General features: G+C 32.7%; 2 protein-coding genes across 3 annotated transcripts; one reads left to right on the top strand and one right to left on the bottom strand.

Annotated features, from left to right (window-relative positions):
• Window positions 1–1,322: 1,322 nt before the first annotated feature.
• LOC109181215 (transcription factor JUNGBRUNNEN 1-like) lies at window positions 1,323–3,519 on the top strand. The gene is made up of 4 exons (XM_019330967.1): window positions 1,323–1,530; window positions 1,944–2,221; window positions 2,777–3,416; window positions 3,479–3,519. The coding sequence occupies exons 1-4, from the start codon at window positions 1,323–1,325 to the stop codon at window positions 3,517–3,519; spliced, it is 1,167 nt and encodes a 388-aa protein (XP_019186512.1).
• LOC109181803 lies at window positions 2,804–5,460 on the bottom strand. Of its 2 annotated transcripts, none has more exons than XM_019331718.1 (4): window positions 5,195–5,460; window positions 4,523–4,592; window positions 4,297–4,362; window positions 2,804–3,834 (listed from the first exon to the last, which is right to left on the bottom strand). In XM_019331718.1, the coding sequence occupies exons 1-4, from the start codon at window positions 5,392–5,394 to the stop codon at window positions 3,730–3,732; spliced, it is 441 nt and encodes a 146-aa protein (XP_019187263.1). In that variant the 5' UTR covers window positions 5,395–5,460; the 3' UTR covers window positions 2,804–3,729. The 2 variants fall into 2 exon arrangements, with proteins under 2 accessions (XP_019187263.1, XP_019187265.1); XM_019331720.1 differs by having other exon boundaries at window positions 2,804–3,644.
• Window positions 5,461–12,417: the final 6,957 nt, after the last annotated feature.

Raw genomic sequence — 12,417 nt, 5'->3', positions numbered from 1 at the left:
CAATTTTAGCCCACGACTATTGATTTTTTTGCAAAAATGGTCCTTTCGGCCACTTTTCCGTCAAAATTTCACCGGAAAAAAAAAAATTCTCCATTTTTAACAGGGCTAAAATTGACATTTTACTTATCTCAACAAAAAAATATATATATATATATATAAGCGATTGCATTTGAGAATCTCCGCCGCTTCTCTCGCCGAAAATTTATACAGCGAAGCTTTTCCGATGTCTTCGAATGATCCGGCAGGGGTACTGGCTCCGCCTCCAATGCTGCTGCCGGATAACCCAACTAGCCCGGGGAACGCCACGGCCGCTCCGTCGCTTACTAACAGCCCTGCCGGATAATTATAGAACTTTATGTTCATAATTCTTGAACTCTATATTCACAACGTCTCGTTGAATTGTTTTGACAAATTTAAAAAAAAAAAAAAATTATGATTGGTGGCAGAAAAAGGAGCCAATAACGGCATCGTTACTCCAAAATCACCAAACAGTGTCGTATACTCATATTGAAACTGTGTCCACCTTACACGGCATAACAATTGTACTTGTATGGAGGAGGCTTTTGACGCTTATGGTGGATCTAAAAATGTTCTAGAGATGGGTCATGTTCATTAGACCCACTTAGCCCAATGAATTGTTTAAGTTGGAATTGTTGTGGGCTTGACAACCGATATACAGTTCAAGTCCTAGTGGACTTGGTCAACTCAAAGAGACGACAATTATTTTTTTCTTATGGAAACCATATTAGAACAAAATAAGTTGCAGTGTTAAAAATATTAAACCGGGATTCAATTGAGGATTAGCTTTGTTTCGGAAGGAAGAGATGAATGACTGAACATCTTATAAGTTATAACTAAGTATATAGTACGGAGTATATTATAATTGGTACAATCGGCACGAAAGAAAAATTATATAAAATATTATTTTTGTTATAATTACCCATATATAATATATCTATATATATATTTTATATTAAATTAATTCTATAAATGTGTGTCAATTTCTTATTGATTGATCAAAAATTATTTCAACCCCGTTTTTATTTCTTGACTGGATATAATTAATAATTATATTTAGATTTATTATTATTATTACAGAGTATTAGTTATGTGCATAATCTAAAATATAATATTGTCTAATCCTTAAAATCCTATTTAAAACGGGATTATGATTTGGATTTGTCCTAAATTGTCCTTAACTAGGAGATTAGAAGTAGTCATTCAACAATTCTTCTATATAAATAGCCCCATTAATCAACTCCACTAAAGGAAAAGAAAAAAAAAAAAGCCAGAGATCATCATATCAGAGTTACGTTGTGGTCATGGCTTCTTGCAGTGGTAATAAACTACCTAACGGCTATGGTGATGAATATGAGTGGAAGAGAAGCCTGCCTCCCGGACATGGTTTTTATCCCACCGATCAAGAACTCATTACCAAATATCTCAAATATAGGGCTCAAAATCTGAAAATTCACCCGGGAATCATTAACGATCTTGATATTTACAACCATCATCCTAAAGAACTTGAAGGTATAGTAGTTTAATTTGTAACGCTAATTAATTTAGGGTGTGTTTAATTGGTTCGTAATCGGAATGAATATCAAATACTTGGTAATGATAATGAGTTTTGGTAAAAGTATTTTTCAAAGTTTGGTAGTATGGTGGAATATGAATGATTATCAATATTGCTGTTTGATTATGTATGAGAAGGAATAATAGAATGAAACCCTTATTTTATTAGAGAATGAGTGGAGTAATCAAAACCCATAATAGTGTTTTCAAAACCTATCAACCAAACAATAACAATGACTTTGATACCCATTCCTGATAGCTAAACCTGTAAACCAAACACAGCCCTTAATTTGCTTATTTCTTATGGTTATTTCTACTTAAAATCTGAGAAATTAATTTTACGTACATGTAATATATGTATGTATATGCAGGTGCTTATGGTTTGAATGAATGGAATGGGCGAATGTATTTCTTTACGGCGTTCAAGAGGAAGACTAAAGAGGGAAAGAGAGGCGACAGGGCGGTGGGCGGTGGGAAGGGTTTCTGGAAAGCCTCTCAGGCACGAGAAAAGGTGAAAGACGACGAGGGAGTGGTGATCGGCACCAAACAACCCCTGGTGTTTCACGATGGTAAAGGCACCAAAACTTCTTGGCTCATGTCAGAGTTTCGATATCCTGAAAATTTCAATCCTCTCCCACTTTATAATCAGGTACTCAAATCTTCTTATCTACTTTAAATTTATTTTAATGTGTTAAATATTTAATATTAGGGATGTCAATGTACCTCAAACATGTATGTAAGCCTGTAAGGTAATTAGGGTCGCAGTCAGATGTGAACCAGCCTTAAACGTGCGAACTACGAATTATTGTAACGCAATTACTACATGAATGCACCGCAATTTTCTCCAGACATGTCTAAGAGTCGTTACAGTGTATTCATGTAGAAGTTGCGGTGCAATCCTTTCAGTAGTTCGCAGGTTATAACTAATTCACATTTGGACGGCTATCAAGTACTCAAACTCGTTTAACAGATTTTAGCAAAATAAATATTTAATTAGAACTAAAGACTATTCAAGTGACGACTAAAATGTAAATAAAAAGATATGAGATTCAGTACTTTTATTTATACATTTAAGTTATGTTCTTAATATGCTATTTTAATAGAGTAATTTAATAGTGTTTTTTTAATAAAGTAATATATATTTCTTTGCTAAATATTTTTGTTTTAACCTGAAAATTATTTTACCATATGTTGTCAAATGCAGACAGAACATGAGTTGGCACTTTGTGTGATCTATTATCACGGAGAGAGGAACATCATAGGCAACAATCAAGAATCTAAGAGCAACAACACAAATCCTATGAAGAGGAACATCATATGCAACAATCAAGAATCTAAGAGCAACAACACAAATCCTATGAAGAGGAACATCATATGCAACAATCAAGAATCTAAGAGCAACAACACAAATCCTATGAAGAGGAACATCATAGGCAACAATCAAGAATATAAGAGCAATAACACAAATCCTATGAAGAATCTCCAAAGCTCTCATCTCATTCCAACTCCTTGTCCAAACCCTAACTTCACTACAACTTCAAACTTGCAAAACCCCAATCACCCACCATATCCAACCCTAAACCCTAACTTTAATGCAACTTTTGCCAGGCAAAGTCCCAATCACTTACCATCACCAGCCCAAAACTCAAACTTCATTGCAACTTCATCTCTATATCCAACCCAAAACCCTAACTTCAGTGCAACTTTTACCATGCAAAACCCCAATCACCCACCATCACCAACCCAAAACCCTAACTTCATTGCAACTACTTCATCTATGCAAAACCCCAATCACTCACTATCTTTTGCCCAAAACCCGAACTTCATTGTAGCTTCCTCTCTGCGTAACCCCAATCACTCACTATCTTCATCTCAAAACTCTACCTTCATTGCAACTTCATCCCAGCAAAACTTCCATCACTCACAACCTTCAACCCAAAACCTTAACTCCATTGCAACTTCTTCAATCCAACAAAATCCAAATCTTCCACAATGTTCGTTAGCCCAAAACTCTGCCCTGCCAGATGCTTGGAATGAATTCTTTCCTTTATTCACTGCTGAGGATATCCACCCCGCATATTTAAACAATGACGGCAATGAGGACGTTTTCCAATTTCATTTTCTATCATACTATTCAGACAACAAGGACAAGTCTTCTTAGAAGAGTAACATCTTTCTTTTTCTTCTTCCAGGTTTATGTTGTATCAATCTGAAGGTAGAAGTGAAATGAGACGGGACTTTCATTGCGTCTGAATTCTGCTGCTGCGATTAGAATTTATGTGTATTTATATCTATCATGCATGTTACTTCAAATTTATAATGTATATATGCATGATTCAAACGAATTTGGTCCATGAAAGACAAATGCGTGATTTTAAGTGTTGTATTATATGTATTTCATTATTTTCATTCCACTTAATATCTTGCTCTATTATTTTTCAATTTTGTTGTCTTATTAGTGTGTTTGATTATTCCAAAAAATAATACCATGATAATAGCAACAGTGTAATACCAACAGCAACTTCTTGTAATGCAGCAAGCATAATATTAAATGAATACATTTACAAGAAGACAGAGATTTAATGTCTTTCTATTTTCTTGCACACTACTTAGTACTACACCTTCATAATCCTATGTCAATTTTACATATAGCTATAGGGAGAAGTTGGAATGAGGCATGCTAATATTAAAAAATTTGACACTTTAAAGAAAGATTTGTTTTACCTGTGCCATTCTCACCAAGGAATCATAAACAGCATTATCTCCATGTGGATGGAACTTGCCAAGAACCTATAGTTGAAAAGAAGAAACAGAGAATGAAAACAAGCTGTGAGTTCCTTTCTGATACACCACAATTTCATTATTGAATTATAATGAGGTATAAATAGACACGAGCAGAAATTATGGTACAAATGAATACAAAGAAATATATTTTTAGATGCAAGCCTACCTCTCCAACAACTCTTGCACATTTCTTGTATGGCTTCTTTGAAGAAAGACCAAGTTCATGCATTGCAAACCTGTAGTCAATATTTGAAATAAGAAGGATGCATCAATCACAACAATCAGCAGATATACTCCATAACAATTAGAAAGCAAAATCAGCAAAGGCTAAATGGACAGAACTACTGCACTTCCTTTCTTTAACAAGTAAATAAACAACTAGCAGACAAAGAAACAGCACTAGACATATTTTTCAGGCTAATTTTTATAACATTATTATATTACTGCACTTACTAACTGAATTACAGTCAAGACTTACTAATAGAAGTGGCAACAAAGGTAATTAAGATCACTAAGCTATGATAAGGAAAATTTAGTTTCTTTGATGCAGGATTAAATTACATAAACAAAATAAAACCATGAAATGACAGTAACAACTTGGCAAAACTAGTATATTGTATTGGTTCCATCAAGCATTAAAAAAAAAAAAAAAAAGTATCATCTTGCTCCCCAAATTTAGTGAGTGCACGGAAAGATAAGCTAAACCAATGATTCACTATCTGTAAAACAATGTTGAAATTGAAAAGGCTATTGACAAATCCCTCTCTTTAGAGAGTTTAATCCTAAAAGCATTATATGTGTTTACGGGGGCCAGGACTTCCCCCCGCGTAGCACTCACTGGGCGCACACGTCTCCTCTGAGGAACCGCGGCGGAGAGGAACCGGAGCTCCGACGCTCCTCTTCGGAGCCCCGGAAATGGAGGCACTCGAGCTGGGAGAGTGAGCCGGTGGTGGTATCTGCATAATAACCGGAATCCGGTGGTGAAGGCCATCGGTTTAGATAGTGGAAGTCCAGATGTAAGGTGAAAACTGTTAACATTCATGCCATAGAACAGTATAGAGATTGTGAGAGCAGATTGCAGAGTTATCTGTGGCCTGTGAGAAATTCAATCCAAACCCGAAAAAACATATATAGTCAAATAAATATTAAAACCCTAGTGCAGATCCTCACAAATTTAATTGATGAGAAATATATAAGAATATTAAATCTGTAGTTTATTTTGCAATGTTTTGAAGGAATATTAACCAATGTTATTAGCTACTTAAATTTATTTTTTTTTGTCACCACATATTCTGAGCATGTCTTAACTGTAAATTTTTAAATTTTGATAATTATATTCTATTTAAATTTTTCTTTATTCATAATTAAATTTTGTTGTCTTATTAGTTAACTCTTTTATTCAATGATTAATAAGACAATATTAAAACATTGAAATAAAGGTCAAATAAGTCATTTAAGTGTAATTAGACTAAGCTACTCAACTTAAAAAACCTAAATTCCTAAGTTAACCAAGTTTTATTCTTCTTCTAAAAGGCTGAACATCAACCCTAAGGGACCCCACATCCCGACCCGACAGAGCATTTGGGAGGATGTAAACCAAGTTTTATTCTTGTCTTTATGACTTGTTTTTCTCTTCCTTATCCTCTTAGATAATTTTTTCTGTTATTTTCTCTGTTGTTTCTTAGTTGTCTTCCTTATTGGTTTTAGTTTTTTGCTTCCGGGTCTTGTCTATCAGGCTCCGATAGAAGTAGAAAGTGATTATTGCTGGAAAACGCTTGTGTTATTCTCACACTAGCAAATGATGATTGAGAATTTTGATAGTTCGTGATATTGACATTAATGGCATAACAATTGGTTAATGACTCAATCGTTATACCGTGGACCAGGGTTCATAGTGCACTGTGGATCCTGGTCTAATACATATAATTTGACTTCATAATATACCGAATTCATGTTCATAATGCACAAAATTTATGTCCATAATGCACATACACATAAACATTATATAATGAACATGAATTCTGTACATTATGAATATGAATTCTGTGTATTATGTTATGTGTTTATGTGTCTTTATTATATTGTGTTTACGTGTATGTGTATTATGGATATATATTTTGTACATTATAAAGTCAAATTATGTGTTGTCTTGGTCCAGGATATAAATTGCCTACTGGTTACTTCTATGGAGATTGGAGGAGGCTTTTGACAATCGTTATGCTATGGACCCATATCCAGCATGCATGCTGGACACGGTAACGATGCCGTTAGTGGCACCGTTATTTTCAACTTAAAAAAAAAAAAAAAAATTCAGACCACTTTATTATAGGAGTATATGTTCATAATTTTATCACTATATGTTCATAATTGTAAGTTCATAATGTCAGAGCTCTGTGTTCATAATTGCATAACTGTACATTCATAATTCCGTAACTGTACATTCATAATTCAATAACTGTAAATTTATAATTTTTGAAACTCTATGTTCACAATTTTAGAGCTCTATGTTTATAATTTTATCACTATATGTTCATAATTGTAAGTTCATATGTTCACAAACGAATAACGTCGTTAACACCGTTAATGGCGAGACAAAATCAATTTTTTTTAACTAAAAAACTGCATTTTTCTTTAAAACGATGTTGTTTTGGACTCGTGTCCACAATGCATTGTGGACACGAGTCCGCAGCATAATTTGCCGGCTTTTGACGCTTATGTTGGATCTATAAAAATGTTCTAGAGATGGGTCCTGTTAAACAGGCCCACTTAATCTAATGAGTTGTTTAAGTTGGAATTGTTGTGGGCTTGACAACCCACATTCAATTCAAGTCCTAGTGGACTTGGTCAACTCAAAGAGGCGACAATTGTTTTTTTCTTATGGAAACCATATTAATTAGAACAAAATAAGTTGCAGTGTTTAAAAATTAAATTGGGATTCAATTGATAGGATTGGCATAGTGGAGGATCAGCTTTGTTTCGGAAGGAAGAGATGAATATATATAAATATTCTGGGATTGAACAAGAAAGCGTTGTAAAATTTTGATACTACTACACTCGGATCTATTACTATCTAAAAAATCCAACATTAAATGGGTAAAAAAAACTGACGTTCCAATTTCGTTTTCTGTCATACGATTCAAACAACAAGGACAAGTCTTCTTAGAAGAGTAACATCTTTCTTTTTCTTCTTCCAGGTTTATGTTGTATCAATCTAAAAGTAAAAGTGAAATGAGATGGGAGTTTCATTGCGTCTGAATTCTGCTGCTTGCGATTAGAATTTATGTGTATTTATATATATCATGCATGTTACTTCAAATTTAATATATATATATATATATATATATATATATATATATATATATATATATATATATAATTCAAACGAGTTTGGTCCATGAAAGACAAATGCGTGATTTTAAGTGTTGTATTATATGTATTTCATTCCACTTAATATCTTGCTCTATTATTTTTCACAATGCAAAATTTAATATGTTTCTTTTTCTTATTATTTCACTAATTAAGTTTAGCATAGACCTTCTCTGATCTTAACTTAGGCAATATATATATATATATATATATATATATATATATATATATATATATATATATATATATATATATATATATCATTTACTCTAGTTATATAATTTTACTATCTTTTTTTTTTTAAATTTATTTATTGGACATTTTTTAATCATACATTGTGCCTGGTTATAAGTAATAAATTATATAATATATAGTGAATATTGTTAATGTTCTAATGTGTATTTCAAAAACTGAGCCTAAATTTCATTGTTTATACTTTAAGAATGTTGTTATCTTTTTCCAAATTAAGTTTTTTTTTTTTCTTAAATAATTATTCCAAAAGGCTGAACCCCAACCTTAAGGGCCCCTCACACCCCGGCCCGACAGAGCATTTTGGGAAGATGTAAATCATGGTGACTCAACTGAACATGAATCCATGATTGATTGTAGTGTTAGAGGTCAACTAAATTTATAAATCCATGAGTATTTTGGGTTATTGATCCATAAGGAATTAGATGCTAATAAGCACCAACTCAAATTAAAATTGTGAAGCTAATTCGATTGTAACATAATGGAAACAAGAAAAAAAAACAAACAAACTAAATTCAACTAATGAAGAGAGGTATTAAAGATGCGATGACGGTAAAAGACATAGATCAATCTAATTCCTATTCAAATTAAATAAATGTAGAAATCTAATTTTATCCTTTGCAAATGGATGAATTGTGATAAAGTCCTTGATGTCACTTCCGTGATCTACCCAAGTATACTGACCTACAAGATTTGCTACTCCCATAATTTACAAGCGCAAATTAAAGCTAGCACATGAAGAACCCAAACAATTCATCTAATTACCTATACACAAGTTAATCATACAAGCTGTGTAAGATTACTAAGGCAATCCAAAGACTAATCCCTAAATTCCTACTCGCTACTTTCACTGTTAGGGATGGCAACGGGGCGGGGCGGGGGCGGGGAGTATACTCCCCGTCCCCGTCCTCGAAACCCCGACCCCGTCCCCGTCCCCATCCCCGACGGGAAATTATAAATAATCCCCATCCCCGTCCCCGTCCCCATCCCCGACGGGAAATTATAAATAATCCCCATCCCCGTCCCCGCGGAGAATTTGGCGGGGACGGGGATTCCCCGTCCCCGATCAACTTTTAGTCAAAATCTAAAATTAGTGTAACTTTTAATTTTAAAAAATAAAAATTTTAAGTATTAATTTAATATATATATATATATATATATATATATATATATATATATATATATATATATATATATCATAATGACACAGTAGCAATTCTATTGTACACAGTAGGTTAAGTAATATATATATATATATTTTTATAACTCTACTGTACACAGTAGCATTCTACTGTACACAATAGGTTAAGTAATATATATATATATATATATATATATATATATATATATATATATATATATATATATATATATATATATATATATATATATATATATATTACAACTAAAATAAATAAAAAAAATAAATTATATATATATATAATAATTATTCGGGGACGGGACGGAGCGGGGCGGGGAGGCGTATCCCCGTCCCCGATCCCCAAAATTTTTTCCCATCCCCGTCCCCGTTCCCTACGCGGCCGGGGATCCCCGACGGGACGGGGCATATTGCCATCCCTATCCACTGTATAGAAGCCTAAGGCTAGTCAATAAGTGCCAATACGATTTTTACATACTCTCATAGTGCAAAAATTTATAGGTGTATGACAAGAGTATTCTAGCCAGGGACAGAGGCAGAGAGGGGGCAGCTGCCCCCTCATCCCACCCCTACTCCATATATAATATTTGTATGTATATATGTATATATAGTATAGGTGTTAGTATTAGTATAAAAAAATTAGTAAATGTTAACATGTAAGGAGTTAGAGTAATTATTAAAACATGTGTTTGTTAATGGAAAAAGGTCTTGGGTTCAAATCTTTACATTAACATATTTTTGAGTCCTTCCCCTATGGCCACTTTTTTAATATTTAATATGCGTAATTTATAATGTGTTTTCTATTCAAATTATTTTATCAAATTAATTATGTTTCATATTTTGTTATTAATATTTTTATAAAGTTTTGATGTGTTTTATTTTTCGCACATATCCAACAATATTTACAACTATATTTTTTAAGTAATGATTATATAAAAAAAATCTTAGGTAATTTATTTATTTTTTTTTAAATTATATCTTTTGTTTTAATGTTTCGCTTTTACTGGAAAAAATTTCTGAATCCGTACTACTTCTTCGCCCCCCCTCAATCGAATTTCTGGCTCCATCCCTGATTCTAGATACATCCCATTTCTATAAAAACACAACATAAAAAATGTGCATATAATTTCGCCAAAAATCACACACATCAACAATATATATTGCACACGACATGCAAAAACTAAACTAACAAATCATAATCATAATATATTAAAGAACAAATAACGAAAAATGCAAATAAGCACAATATATCCAAAATCCAAATATAACTATATTAAGCACAAGCATCTTCAATACACAAAATATATACAAGATTAAATCAAAATAAATATAAAGAAAGAATGAAAAGAAATGTCCATTGCTTTCCCTTTATCCTATGTTTGAAGTATGAAACTTGCATTAGAATGAGACAAAAGAAACATTTTCTGGCGCTACACAGTCTATAAATTAAATTCGACATTTGACATGTCAAAAGGAGTCCGAATGCAAATCAACAACTTTATAGCGCAACTTTGACTTAATTATAAGATCAGTTTGATATCCACAACTTCAACATTTGACTTTATGGTCTTAATAAGAATACATTATAGCTCTCTTTGAGGAACTTTTCAACGCGGGCATTATCCCAATTGAATTACAATTAAGTATATCATTAAAGGGGTGTTTGGCCCAAGCTATATACAACATAACCAAGGGAATGTGAGCTTTGAAATGTCATATTCACATATTTGATTCAAGTTATTTTACATTCTTCGGAATACAACTTTTCTTACAGAATGTAACATACCCTTCACATAGCTAGGATTTTGAAGAGAATGTAATCTCCTCACAACTCTTGAGTAAATTTACTACTTTTGTTATTTTAATTCTAATTGTTATGAAACATAAAGATAAACCCTATACAAAACATGTTTATGTTACATACGTCAGTTTTAATCAAACACATAAATATAACGTTCTCATAATTTAAAATTCTCAACAATCTAACATTCACTAAGGTAATCTAGCATTTTGTGAATCAAATATCCTTAAGAATTGGGACGATATATGTAAGTCTTTTACTAGTATCGAGTAGTAAGAGCCAATTAATGAAAGGCCCTCCAACCTATCTAAGTGCGAGTATATATATAGCCATATTCATGAGTCATGATAAATTGAGCAACATGATTGATTGATGTATGTTAGTCTGTGTGAATAGTTGGTGTGATCTTAAAATTAAATATTTCACAAATCACAATTTTGAATTTTTGAGATACATTAGGCGAAATATAGAAAATTTCCCATTAGTCAGATTGATGAGCTAGCTTAATTAATGACATTAATAACGTAAATATATACCCATCCAGCACAATATAATGCACATGCAATACACAATGCTTCCCACTTTGCCAACTAGTTAGGTTGAAAACTGAAAAGTACACAGCGACGAACGCATTTCTCGTACAAAACGAACACCAAGTTATAAACATCGTACGTAGAGTATGCTGTCAATCTGTCATTGGCCTAACCTATCAACCAGGGCAAATTATACTATTATTAGCTATAGTTCATCTTGCATTCAGATAAAAAAATAACATTTAAATGGTGTATATGCAGTTAACATATTACTAAACGCCAAAAGCTATAGTTCACAGTGAAGGCACACCTTTGCCAACAATCTTTGATATCATACCACTTATTAGGATTAAACGCTTATCACTAGGCCAAAAGTTATAGTGCGCTACCAGTAAAGGCGCAACTTTGCCAACAATCTCCGATACCACTTGTTAGGACTAAGCGCTTATCACTACGCCAAAAGCTATAGTTCATAACAAAGACACAATTTTATATCCTTATATACCACATTTTTGAGATGCAGGGTGGCAGGGTGTTGGACTTGGCTCTTGGCGGTTTCTACCCGACAATTCCCCTAGTCACCAATTGATGGACTTGGCCTTTTACCGGCATCTGCCTAACATTATGTGACTTTAGTTAAATAATCATGTGCTCGTAAATAAATTGAAAGCACTAATAAATTAACTACATTGTATGTGCATATAGTTAACATATTGATATTATGTGTCGTCTTTCAATTTATTTACATAATTACGGGCACATCTGTACATAATATGTTTATTATAAATATATAATTTTTTTAAAACTGAAGTTCATAATGTATGGTGAATTCTGATACATGGTATAACGATTTATGAATCAGTTTAACCTCCAACATTTTTTGTTCACGTTACTTCTTGAATTTTGTTTTGTTTTGTTTTTTTGTTTTGTTTTGTTTTTTTTTGTTTTGTTTT

Source organism: Ipomoea nil, unplaced genomic scaffold (assembly GCF_001879475.1).
Source record: "Ipomoea nil cultivar Tokyo-kokei standard unplaced genomic scaffold, Asagao_1.1 scaffold1043, whole genome shotgun sequence".
In the NCBI taxonomy this organism is placed as follows: Eukaryota; Viridiplantae; Streptophyta; class Magnoliopsida; order Solanales; family Convolvulaceae; genus Ipomoea; species Ipomoea nil.
The sequence above is the reverse complement of the archived record's forward strand: the minus strand, read 5'-3'. Positions and strand labels throughout refer to the sequence as shown.

Bases quoted from the DNA above. Each gene is read 5' to 3' on its own strand.
- LOC109181215 (XM_019330967.1), top strand. From the start codon at position 1,323: ATGGCTTCTTGCAGTGGTAATAAACTACCTAACGGCTATGGTGATGAA. The intron at 1,531-1,943 runs GTATAGTAGTTT...ATGTATATGCAG, and splicing joins TCATCCTAAAGAACTTGAAG to GTGCTTATGGTTTGAATGAA. The intron at 2,222-2,776 runs GTACTCAAATCT...TGTCAAATGCAG, and splicing joins CTCTCCCACTTTATAATCAG to ACAGAACATGAGTTGGCACT.
- LOC109181803 (XM_019331718.1), bottom strand. From the start codon at position 5,394: ATGTTAACAGTTTTCACCTTACATCTGGACTTCCACTATCTAAACCGA. The intron at 4,593-5,194 runs GTGAGTGCTACG...TATTGACTACAG, and splicing joins AGAGGAGACGTGTGCGCCCA to GTTTGCAATGCATGAACTTG. The intron at 4,363-4,522 runs GTAGGCTTGCAT...TTTCAACTATAG, and splicing joins GTGCAAGAGTTGTTGGAGAG to GTTCTTGGCAAGTTCCATCC.